At 52.6% G+C, this 13,125-nt stretch overlaps 1 protein-coding gene across 1 annotated transcript; it reads right to left on the reverse strand.

Annotated features, from left to right (window-relative positions):
* Nucleotides 1-11,320: 11,320 nt before the first annotated feature.
* LOC125685932 (keratin-associated protein 5-3-like) lies at nucleotides 11,321-12,091 on the reverse strand. Its single transcript, XM_048929424.1, has one exon. It carries the CDS (start codon nucleotides 12,089-12,091, stop codon nucleotides 11,321-11,323), a length of 771 nt encoding a protein of 256 aa, XP_048785381.1.
* Between the last annotated feature and the right edge of the window lie 1,034 nt (nucleotides 12,092-13,125).

Genomic DNA, 13,125 nt, shown 5'->3' on the forward strand with positions numbered 1-13,125 from the left:
TTTGTAACACCTTAAAGAAAGGCAATAAAAGAGGTACAAGAGGAAACTGTCTGCTTGCCATGAGCCTCAGCAACCAGCAGCTCAATGCTGCAGTGCAAACACTATGGAGGTGGGGCAGCTCAATGGGGATGGGGCAGGAGCACAGAGCCCTGTAGGATTCAGGGGGGTCTGGGGTTGATGAGAAACCCTGGGTGCATGGCAATCAATGGGATGTAGAGAGGTTTTGGGGTTTTCTCCATCACTTGGTGGGGGGGGGGAGAGGGCAGAGCTAAGAGAACCCAGGGATGATCCACATCGACTGCAGCCAGAGCGTCACAAGGGCAGAAGGAGAGAAAGGCAGCCCATGCATGGCATGAACACACATGGGAAATGAGGATGGGGAGCTTAAGGAGACACAGAGACAGGAGAGCTCTGGGACACATCGCGCTTTATTGTGCTGTTGGCACCCAGGCTGGAGCACAGCCTCATGGAGCAGCAGTGGGGACAGCAGTGGTGTCCCTCAGGGGGTGAAGGCACACAGAGGGGTCTCAGCAGGGCGCCATGGGGAGTCAGAGCTCTGTGGGTGCTCCATCACTTCATCTTCTGCGAGGGCAGCTGGTGGACCTGCTGCTGCTGCTGCTGCTGTTGCTGCTGCTGGTGGTGGTAGTGATACTGGACCTGAGGCTTCCCGTGGCAGCTGGAGCCGCCGGAGCTGTGACAGCCACCGCTGCCACCGGAGCTGTGACATCCACCACTGCTACCAGAGCTGTGACAGCCACCACTGCCACCACCGGAGCTGTGACATCCACCACTGCCACCACCAGAGCTGTGACAGCCACCACCTCCACCAGAGCTGTGACAGCCACCACCGGAGCTGTGACAGCCGCTGCTCTGCCGGGTGTAGCGCTCCTGTGAGTGGCACTGGTCCCTGTCCTGACGGGAGCACATGGCTGAGTGCTGGGTGTCCTATGGAGAGAGAGGCTGTCAGGGGCTGCCACGTGTCCCAACCACCCCACAGCTCCCCATGCCCACCCCATTTGCAGCCCCGACCCATCAACGCTACCCAGGGTCTCTGGATCCCTTTGGAAGGCTGTGGGTCCATTTCAGTGCCCCATGGAGGATCAGCTGGATGCCACCTCCTCCCTTTCACTCTGCCATCCCAAAGCATCCAATGCTTGCCTTTACTTACGCTCCATATCATCCCCAAAGCTAAACCCATGCTGCTAGACTTACCCAAGCTTGAGAAGAAGGCAAGAGGAGGGAATGACAATCTCCAGGACAGGGGCAGTTTTATAGAGGTCCCAGATCCCTCTGCCCGGAAATGAGACAGCTCTCTGTCACTGCCATCTATTAATTTCATACCCAATCCTCATCAAAACGCCCTCTGTTTACATCTCTTGCCTGACTCATTGGAGATTGGTATCACCCCATTTTTTTTATCTGTTTCCTGTGCCACATAAGTATCTAATTGTCAGCCTCACCTGTTCCTAATAGGGAAACCTGTGGGTGCCAGGGTTTCCAAAGGCTCATCTGTTTGGGGTTTGTTTTGTAAATCAAATCCAGGCATAATTATAGCCCTGTCCCATGAGGCTCCACTCTGAGTCTAATCCCTGCTATTGAGGCGGCCCTGGATATATCCAGAACTAATCCAGGCACAAAAGAGTGCGGAATTGCTCACTCTTCTCCATTGGGAAGCTTGAGCTCTGTTGGGTGCTTGATCTGAACAAAGCTGCTTCACAAAACTGTGGGATGGTTTGGGTTGAAGGGGGCCCTCAGTGACCAAGCAGCCCAATGCTGTGAGTGCACTCCCCTGGTCAGGTTGATCAAAGCCTCATCCCACCAGACTTTGGGTCCATCCAATGACAAGGACATCCATGAGCATCCTGGTCCAGGATTTCACCACCTCACGGTGAAATCTGTCTTCCTTAAACCTTATTCCTTAAGACCTCCTGGAATTCCTCTGGAGAGGTGTCCTAGGAGTTTATTGGTGGTCTTCTAGCTTCCCTCCCTGAGCTACAAGGCTGTGAGTTTCCCCCAAAGGCACTGAGCTGCTAGAAGGCACTCTTGGTGTTGGCTGGAAGCCTTGCTGTACATCAGGGGTCTCAAAGCAAAGCCCCCAACTCCTATCTGACAAAGACTCACTATTTCCACCATCTTCACCATAAGGATGGGAAAGACAGATAAATTTAGAAGTGGGAGGACAGAACCCCCTGGGCTATCTGAGCTGAAAGCCGATGTCTTCTCCTGAAAGACTTCAGCTGTTCTTATTTCATGGCACTGGGCACTGTTAGTGCTGCTGAGTTTTGGCCCCTTCCTGGAAGCTGCTGGGTGGTTCCTGCAGGTGGAACCAGGCCCACTGGTGGGTGGGAGCTGCTGGGTGCTGTGTTCCACACGTGGCCCTGCCTCAGCTGGGTGGGACGAGGGGTGAAGTGATGGTCCATAGGGTGTGAGCGGCTTTGCATCCGATGGGTGATGTCCATCCCAGTGGGCTTTCCCTCATCTGAGGGGTCAGTGGGTGGGAGGGTGGCAGAGCTCAGAGCGTGAAACGTGGGTGGTGGGTTCTTCCTTTGCTGCTCGCCACTGAAGTCATACAAATTCACGTAGAAACTGCTGGCAGAGATGGTGAGGAGCGATTAGCAGTGAGCTGGGCGGGCACCGCTGGGAGCTGCAGGCAGATCCACGCAGCTGTCAGAGCACTGAAGGGCTCCTGTGCATCCCTCCCACCACCCCAAGTGATGCCCCGTGACTTCAGCCTGAGAACAAATGCATTTCTGGGCATTTCTTTGCATTGCTTGAGCCTTGTGCAATCTGTTTTTGTCTTTTCCAGAGGGTGTTAGTGTCAGGCTCATCTTGTCCAGGTCAGGGGTGATGTACCGTGCAGGAGAGTTTATTGCTTTTTGGGTGGTGATGTCATTCATGCAATGAGAAAGGGCACACGAAGGCGTTCAGCATAACCATGCACGAGGTTTCATAACAGCCTGTGTTTTTCCTTGCAGTTGTTGGCCTCTCCCACCTGTCAGTTCAGCTTTTAGTTCAGAGCAGAAAAGACAGCAACATGGAAGCAAAGAAGCCTCTGTCCTTCTTTTATTATTGTGGTTATAGGAAAAGGGCGACATAAATATCCAGAAACAACCAAAAAATCCAAGAGGTAAAGGAAAGGAATGTCAGAACTTATGGCTAGCAAACACTTATGGGATTTTCTTGGGATTTTGAGGCATTGCTGCTGGTCCTGGACACGTGGAGCAGGCTGTGGGTTATGGCTGCACTCCAAGCTCCTCCTTCAGCCTTTCATAGGGCTGTGAGACCTCTGGGTGGGCTGCTTCCAGACCTGTTTCCAACACCCATCTCCCAGTCCCAGTCCCATCTCCCAGTCCCAGTCCCATTTCCCAGTTCCCAGTCCCACCTCCCAGCTTCCAGTCCCAGCTATGGAACCCCTTTCCCGGTGTCTCCCTGCCTTTCCAGCAGCACTGCCACATTCCATGTGTGCAGAGAAATGCATCCCCCTGTTAAGATACATTACACTATCAACTCCATAGACCCAACATTGCACCAAAACCCAGCTACATCCCTTGTGTATGAATGAGAAAACGAAGATGGGGAGCTTAAGGAGACACAGAGACAGGAGAGCTCTGGGACACATCATGCTTTATTGTGTTGCTGGCACCCAGACTGCAGCACAGCCTCACGGGGCAGCAGGAGGGGAGCAGCAGTATTGCCCCTCAGGAGTAGGGGCACACAGAGGGATCTCAGCAGGGCGCCCTGGGGAGTCAGAGCTCTGTGGGTGCTCCATCACTTCATCTTCTGCGAGGGCAGCTGGTGGATCTGCTGCTGCTGCTGCTGCTGCTGGTAGTGATACTGGACCACAGGCTTCCCGTGGCAGCTGGAGCTGCCGGAGCTGTGACAGCCACCGCTGCCACCGGAGCTGTGACATCCACCACCACCAGAGCTGTGACAGCCACCACTGCTACCAGAGCTGTGACAGCCACCACTGCCACCACCGGAGCTGTGACATCCACCACTGCTACCACCGGAGCTGTGACAGCCACCACCTCCACCAGAGCTGTGACAGCCACCACTGCTACCACCGGAGCTGTGACAGCCACTGCCACCACCGGAGCTGTGACAGCCGCTGCTCTGCCGGGTGTAGCGCTCCTGTGAGTGGCACTGGTCCTTGTCCTGACGGGAGCACATGGCTGAGTGCTGGGTGTCCTATGGAGAGAGAGGCTGTCAGGACGTCCTGCTTCTGCCTTGCCATGGAAAAGGAATCTGGAAGTTACGTTTATGCTCTCCTCCCAGCTCCCACAGCCTTTAAACCTCAGAATCACAGAGCCATACAACAGGCTTGGAAAAGACTTTCATGATCCTCAGGACCATCAGCCTGCCCTACTGAGTGCAGTCGGAAAACTTGATGTTAGCACATCACCAATCTGCAGAGCAACTCCCAGCACCTCTCCCCTTCTCCGCGCTCCACTTTCCTGCAACATCCCCCTTCCCAAGCCCTTTGCTCCCTCCTCACCCCATCTCCCCATCAGGAGCACCCACAGGGCAGCCCAGGGATGCTGCAGGGCTCAGCCTTCTCCCAGCCCTTCCACCTCCGTAGAGGTTTGGCTGCTGCCCTGAGCTCTGCAGCCCCGCTGCTCTTACCGCGCTTCTCTGCAGTGAAGGGACGCGGAGACGATGAGGCTCTCTGGGACCACAGTGCTTTTATACCTTTTACCCACTCCGGAAGTGGAACACCTCCCCATTGCAGAACTCTATCTGCTTATTTCATTCATCAAAGCTTTTTTTTTTTCTTGCTCCCCACTCTTTGGGTTGCTGCATGACTCACCGTGGCTGCGCTGGGCATCGCCTCTCCGCGTTGGTTCGTTCCTGTGCTGCAGAGATGTTTAATTGCCAACCTTCCCCGTGCTGAGCCCCACTGAGGAGTGTGGGTGGCCCTGATTTCCACAAGGTGTTTTGGTGTTCACTGGAGCCGGGGAGAGCTCTGCCTTTAGTAGGGGAATAATCACAGAATCATTGCACACAGCTGTGGAAAGGTCTTGAGGTGCTCTCCGTGCCCATAAACCCATGAATGTGTCCAGAAGCACCAACAGTGCCTTCTGTACTGCAGACAGCTCTAGCCAAAGAGAGGTTTGAGTACAACCACTGTCAGCTGCTTTCTGCCAAAGTCAGCCAAAATGGGACATAACTGGGAGGAAAAAGAGAAAGGGCAGCACCTATGGAGCTTTGTGTGGTCAAAAAAGTTCTCTGCTGCTGTGAGACGGACGAAAACAGGAATTAGGAATCCAGTTCGGTTCCTATTTTTGGAAGGTGATTCAGTTTGGTTGACTTTTGGCCCGTGGCTGATGGTGGGGTGTTGGTGGTGTTGGTGGCTGTTGGAGGCCATGAGTGGAGCACCCATGGGTGCTGCCCCCGGGACTTTCCCTAAACCTGTAGCAACATCATTTCTGGAGCTCTTTTCTCCGCTCCCCAATTATCCTGTAATTTGGCAACAAACCCACGGGTTGTTCAGACAGATGCATGGACCCACAGGAGCCTCGAGGCCAGGCACCAGGGCTAATTGCAAGCAATGATCTGAGATACTCCTTGCACCTTCCCTACACCTCTGCTGGTGTTGGGGATGTGCCTCACATCACAGGTCCCACGTTGTCCTTTCTGTAACTATTCTCAGGTGGCATTTTAGTTATTATGCAGGTAGTAAATGCAAGACTAAAAGCCAAATTGCAAGCAGACAGCAGGAATAAGAAACTGCTCAAGTTTTGCCAATGCAAACGTGCTTGGAAAGCATGGGACCACCAGCAGCATCATAGTACTTCATGGAAACGCCCCTCCAGCCTAATGCCAGCTCCTGTAAGGGGGATCTGTTGCCCAAACCTTTGGTTTTGAGATCCTGATGGTTCCCAGCACCAGAAAACCTCTGACACGTTCACTGCTGCTGGAACAAGGAAGGTTTTTAGAAAGGTGGAGGGCAGGGCCGCGTTCATGAATGAGGCATGCAACCCAAATGCTTCTTTTGTAATGCTTAATTGCTATTACGAGCTAAAACAGTGTCAGGGCAAACCGTACTCAGGTTGGATCCCTTCTTTTTATTTATATTCTCTTCTCTCGTCAGAAGCAGAAATACAATAAATATTCTCTGTGAAAAAAATGAAAGTATGCATTCAATGCAATTTGTTGCTGTGGGCATCGTGCTGTGCTCAGCTCCTCCCATCTCTGTCGGCCTGATGCTGCTGGGGGTCAGCAGCCCTGAGCACCTCCAGGTTCTGTGCACGTCCACCTCATGGGAACAGGGCTGCGGTTGGGCTGAAGGAAGAGCTGGAATCAGTGGCTCTTCCAACCAACGTCGCATCCCCACACCAATGGTGGATGCCTGTGAGCATCGTGACACACCTGGGAGTCGTCTTATCAGGGCAACAACCATTTATGTCACAAACGCCAATAGCAGACCAATAAATTACACAATTTGGTTTAATTACCTGTTGAGAACGAATTTATCAGTTCATCTCGTACCGCCGGTGTCGCGCTACACCCCTGGGCCAGCCCAAGGTTCTCCAAGCACTGCTCAGAGGGGTTCTGGAGAGGCTGCCCAGGGGTTTGGCACTGGGAGGAGGGATTTCAACCCCCATCACGGCCCTAGAGTAGTGCTGTGGCCATAGAGTGGGTCCCAAAGGCTTGAGTGTCACAGCCAATAGGGTCTCAATGAGAGATTTGGGGTCTGCAGCTCAGTGGGAAGGTGACACGGGAGGGGCTGTGGCTGTGTGAGCCAGACAGCATTTGTTCATGTCCATTCTTCCTTATTTCGTTAGGAGACCCCAAAGGAAAGGACGGCAGTGCCTACCCCTCAGCTCTGTGCTAATGGTGCCCTGTGGTGCCTTGATGTGAAAGAAAAATCACGAACGCAAAAGTCTCAAGTGCTGCAAATTGCAATGGCTCGTTTATTGATAGAGATATTGATAGAGAGAACACAGAACACCGCGCTAGCATGAACACATGAGTGCATTTCTGATGCCCACAGATAAACCCATCAGAGATTCAAGACTGGCCAGGTTGGGGGAAGGGGGAGGAGGGAAGAGAAATTATGCTTTATGAGATCTGGCAACGATTCCTGAACTTGTTGCAGAACAGCAGGTGGTGTCCTGGTCACTTCATATTTGAGGATACTTGATAAATTTGCTGCTGGCAATCTTGTGGCTTTCCATGGCAGGATTCCCCGCTGCTCCCATGGCATCCAGATCCACTGCTCCCATGGCATCCAGATCCAATGCTCCCATGGCATCCAGATCCAATGCTCCCATGGCATCCAGATCCAATGCCCCCATGGCATCCAGATCCACTGCTCCCATGGCATCCAGACCCACCAGTGCTCCTGTGGCATCCGGATCCACTGCACCTATGGCATCCACACCCACCACTGCTGCTATGGCACCTGGATCCACTGCCCCCATGGCACCCAGAGCCCCCACTGCCCCCTCCACACCCCTCACTGCTGTGGCATGAGGACTGCTCCTGTTGGTGGCACTGGTCCTTGTCCTGGCGGGAGCACATCTTTGCAGACCTGCAGGAAAGACCATCACCTTTGAGATTTGCAAAGGCAAGATTGTGGATCAAGAACAGATGCTTATTATAGGCCTGGTTCTTGGAATATGGATTAAAATTAGCAGTGCTCATCACCCTCCATGCCCTCTCTTGAGCAAATCTTTCACCTCAGTGCTTAGCAAAGACAGAAGGTAGATGTTAAAGCACTCAGGGGTGAGTGAGAAGTGGTAGCCAGACAGGACCTAGAGCTTGACTGGAAGATTCTCACCATCGGCAGTTTGAAGCAGTAAATTCTGAGTTTACCTCTCTTCTCTCTATTATTTCCATACAGGAGAAGATAAGGAAGCCACAAGGAATAAGTGAATGCATCCAGAGAGAGAAGTGGAGATGAGAAGTGTGAGAGAAGGCCAAGAATTTGAGATAAGGACAAAGCTGGAGAGAACGTAAAGCACAGCACTGTGAGGAGCCAGACTTACTCTGTTCAGTGGGAGCACAGGAGGAGGCGTGAAGATGAGAGAATGAAGAGAAATGGTTACGAGGTCTTTTATAGGGAGCTGGAGTTTTTCCTCCGGAAACAAGGTGAGCTCCAGCAGGGGAGATTCAATGGTTCACCACCACGGATGCTTCGCTAATTGGAGTTTTTCCTCTCTTGTTTTGACTCACGGTGTCACGAATGGATCAATATCCTGTCTTTGGGATCACCATTCCTTGTGTTACTCCATAAAAATGCTAATTGCCCTCCACGCCTACTGTTCATGTGCAGGGATGGGAGGTTCTGGATGGGCTTGCTGCATTCCCCTGAAGTATCCGCCTAACACGAAGCTGCCATGAGCCCAAGCTAGAAATGTGAACACATAGGAATGAGGGAAATGGGGTGGGATGTTGGATACGGGATCCTCTGGGCTGCCGAGGAATCTAGCGAATAAAAGGGGCCTGAAATCAGCAAAGAACTACGTGGTGATGTGTAGGAAAAAATGAGCGTGTTTCAGCAGCTTAAGAAAAAAATTATGTAGGTTGTGAGTGGGCGAAGGAGGCAAAGGGAATTAGGAATGCAGGTATGAGGACACGATGGGAGGTGAGTGCAGAGATGTCCTGTGAATGAGAACATCCTGCAGTGACCCTGGGGCAGCAGGGCCAGCCCTGGTGGGTTATGAAAGGAACGGGGAGGCCTATGGGGTCAAAAGCCATCCCTGAGGTTTGGGGCTTTGGGGTGGGAGGCTTTGAGGCACACTCCCACTGGATGCAGTTGGAGTGATGGGAATGGGGCATGCAGGCAACAGGACCTCAACTGGGGCATGGGAGTAGGATCAGAGAAATGTATTTCTGAGTAAAACAGCGAAGAAACACTAGAAGGAGTGCTGTGATATTGTTCACTCAGTCCTTCTGACCTGAAGGAGAGCCTTTAACCTAAACAGAGGGAATTGAAAGTCCTATAGGAGACAGAGAGCACCCAGGCAGGAGGGTCAGGCATCCATCCCATCCCTGCAATGGGATGCTGGGACACGTTCCCAGTATCGATACTGGTCCTCTTTCTCCACTTTTAACTGAACTAAAAAGAGGGAAGGAATGTATTATGACGTTTCTGGGCTCTTCCTCCTGTCCTCCATCCCCACCTGTAATGGGGATCCTTGTCAATGTCCATCTGGGAGTCTGCCTTGGGGAGCAAAGTGCTTTGCTGCCTACAGAGAGCACCAGGCCTGATCCCAGCCAGGACTCTAGAGGCCACTGTGATATTAATAATAGCACAGATTGAACTGAAACGAAACAGAGCTCAGGAGATTCATCACTGACCCACGGAGCTGAATCACCACATTGCAAAGACCCGTGAGCATCGGAAGATCGGAAGCTGTCTGGAGATATTTCACAAACAGCAGAAGAATGAGGATTCTTGTGAAACTAGTACTCACAACGGGGCGCTAATTACACCCCAGATCACCCAGATGGTGACAAACATGTTTATCACTTCTCTCGACAATAGAGCGGAGCAGGGAGGATGCTCACACGTTGGAGACCCATAGTCCTGACCCTATGGTGAGCATCATGTGCGCAGCACCTGAGATTTGGGAGAGGCTTCCCTGAGTCCCTTGGTGTTGTTTAGAGGTTGTTTCCATGCATCATTTATTGCTTTTTTAATGAAAGAAATTGCAATTGTCTTAATACAAGTCTCAGAAGCTGGGTTTGGATCATGGTTTCTGAGTGGCTTATATGTGGCCATGATCCTTCTGTATTTCAGTAATTGGTGTTCGGGTGATGAAGGTGATGAATGAAGTACAGAACAAGTGTGGGACCTTGGGAGAATCTGTGGGAAACCTGATTTTTGCCTTGGAGGGAGCAATCCTCCAGCCCTCCTTATCCCTTTCCCAGAAGCTCCAGAGGGATACAGAGGTGGATTTGGATGCTCTGACTGCAGTCCTTGGAGCAGTACTTGGTTTGGGGACCGTGTGCTCTGTAAGGTGTCCCAGCATCACCTTCACATGAGGAAGAGCCCAGTGAGGAAGGCTGCTTGTTAAGAGACCCATGTATGCATACATAAAACTCCAGCCCAGGAAGGGGCACCTGTATTAACTTCTTTTCCTCTCCATATCGTGCTGCAGGGAAATCTCCACCATTACAGCTGCTGGGAAGCTGGTTCTGTGATGTGTCACATCCTGCAAGCTGCGACAGGCAGGAGGCCAGGGCTGGGGACCATGGAGGATGGAGGCTCTGGGTTGGGTGAGGTGCAAGGATCCACCTGGATCCACCTGCAGCCACCTGGGAATCCTCCAGGAGCCACCTGGAACCACCTGGAGTCCTCAAGGAGCCACCTGGAGACCTGGGAGCCCCCTGGGAGCTGCTTGAAGCCATCTGGAACACTCCAGGAGCCACCTGGAGCCTCCCGAGACACAGAGCTGTGAGTCACCAACAGATCCCTGCATTGTTACAAGGATCCTCCCGGAGAGCTCCTCCTCACCCCATCAACCCTGACCCCACTGGGACCTCAGGCTCTTCTGGCCTGCTACAGAGATCCAATTCCCTCTCAGTGTCAACCACTGCTGTAATTCGAAGTCTTCTTTGACTCGTGTTCCTGGCTAGGTGGTTCCCATTCCTCCCCCAGGACAAAGGCTCCATCGCCCTCAGCATCCCCTCTGTCTCTGCCTTTGCCCTCGATTCCTTTCCTGGTCTTTTCCCCAGGGCTCATTTTGGAGGCTTGGTGATATAAATCAAACTGCACCCGCTGCCCTCTCAGGGAATGAAATGATGCGTCTAGAAGAACTTTTCATTTTTACCTCTCTGATGCAGTCTATGTGCTTTTTTTGAAGTATTACTATATTAGTATTTAATTGCTGTGTTGCACAGAGTCCATGACAAAAGCTGTTGGCTCCCTCTCAGCAGGAAGCAGCGCCTTAGGAAAACTTGGCACCAGGTGGGACTGACCAGGAATCTCCAAGCCAGTGAGAGGGGGGGATGCTGCAGACTTCAGCTCCCACCACAAGAAGGGACAGAAGCAATTTAAAGAGACAGAGAGATGATTCAAAGAGTAGAAAGCATTGATACGAGGTGGCCATGAGCTGTATTTTTTATTGTCTCTGTATCTGCCATGAAAGAACGAAGGGAGGTGAATCAAGCACAGCACGAGGGCATTGCAGTGTTACATGACTCACAAAGACAAGGAAGAACACTTGGCACTGCGCACTGAGACAGTGGGTTACATCTTCAAATCACATCACGAGCAACAAGACAGGAAGAGTGGAAATCTCCAAGGACACGTGGAACACCAGGGCAACACTGTGAAAAGTTTCTCACTCATCCCCACTCTTCACATCCCTTACTTTATCTTCCGGGCTGGCACCTTGCAGACCTGGTGCTGTTGCTGGCGGGGGATGCACTTGGCCGTGGGCACTTGCTGCACAGGGGCTGGCGTGGGGCAGCACTGTGGGATGCACTGCACTGGCTCACTGCAATGCGGCTGCTGAACTGAACTGTGGCATCCCCCTCCAGAGGAACCCTGGCACCGCTCGGAGCACACTGACCTCCCATAGCCTTGGCATCCTCCAGTTGACCCATAGCTGTAGGTGGGTCTCCTGACGCAGCTCGAGCCACCACCCCCATGGCACGAACCCGAGGACCCCTGGCACCTCTCAGAGCACACTGATCGCCCATAACCTTGGCATCCTCCACTTGACCCATAGCTGTAGGTGGGCCTCCTGACACAGCTGGATCCGCCACCTCCATGGCACGAACCTGAGGACCCCTGGCACCTCTCGGAGCACACCGACCTCCCGTAGCCCTGACATCCCCCCGTTGACCCATAGCTATAGGTGGGTCTCCTGGCACATCTGGACCCTCCACCTCCATGGCACGACTCAGCCGTGGTGTAGCCTTGGCATCGCTCAGAGCAGACCGGCTGCCGGTAGCCATAGTGCCGGTAGTTGTGCCCTCTCATGCCCTCCACACCTTCGCCGTCGCACCGCGAGGAGCAGCAGTTGTTGTAGCCGTAACGGAACGGTGTGCGTCGGGTGTCCAGCCAGGACCCAGCAGGGTCATACCAGGTGGAGTTCAGGTTGAAGTAGGACTCTCTTCCGGAGGAGTAAATCATGTTGGAGTTGCAGGGAAAAAGCCTGGAAAACACAGATAGGTCTCCATTTCCACATCCTCTCTTTTTGTTTAGCTTCCCATGCATATCCCAGCCCTGCTCGTCATCAAGACCAGATCTAAAAGACATTCTTGCTATCACCCAATACTTCCAAACCCTCTTTCTGACCTTGCACTTTTCATCTCCCAGCACAGAATTTTTTCATCTCCCAGCACAGAAGCAGCCATAAGGTACTGCAGCACACAGTGGAACTGCTGAGAATCCCATACCCACATTCCCTAGTAGCTTCCCCTCTGCTTAGCCCCTGGTTAAGTGCAGTCCAAAGGAAGGCTCTCGTGTCCCCACTGCATGACCTCCTGCATCCCGACCACCTCAAACCCATCCCAGCTGCTCTAAGCTGCCTTACCCAAGTGATGAGGGAAGGCAGACGCAGACCAGGGGAGCAGACTGTGAGAGACAAAGGGACGGAGCCCTTTTATAGGGCTACAGATCTTCTCCCTGTAAATGAAACACACTGCAGGAACGAGGATTAAATTATTTATTGACTAAACATCCCTTCCATTTAGATGCTGTTCCCAGGACTTGGCACGTTCTGTTTGACTCACGATTCTTGATAAGTATCTCTTAATTATAACACAGTTACTGAGAAGTGCCCATAAAGGAACTGCAGTGCTCAAGCTCATATGGGCTCTATGAGGCAGGTAATAATGCACTTATTGCCCAGCTGAGAGGACTGAGACACTGAGTGGAGGCTGATGGGTGACCGATGAGTCAGGAGCCTTCATGCACACAGTGTTTCTGTCCTGGCATTCCCTCTATTCCCCATAGGGGCACCTCCAGGTGCCTGAAGGACAAACAGGGATTGGGAACAGCCAGCACTGAGTCACTGAGAGCAAACCATGCTGATGTGTTTGGTGATGATTTTGTGGATGGGGAGTGCAGCGGATGGAGCCCCTTCCATTTCTTCCTGGCTCTGCAGTGCCCTCGGTAATCCCAGCTCTGGTCAGAGGCTCCATAGAGCTGTGATGATGGCAGGA

Source organism: Lagopus muta, chromosome 29 (genome assembly GCF_023343835.1).
Source record: "Lagopus muta isolate bLagMut1 chromosome 29, bLagMut1 primary, whole genome shotgun sequence".
Taxonomy (NCBI): domain Eukaryota; kingdom Metazoa; phylum Chordata; class Aves; order Galliformes; family Phasianidae; genus Lagopus; species Lagopus muta.

Bases quoted from the DNA above. Each gene is read 5' to 3' on its own strand.
- LOC125685932 (XM_048929424.1), bottom strand. From the start codon at position 12,091: ATGATTTACTCCTCCGGAAGAGAGTCCTACTTCAACCTGAACTCCACC.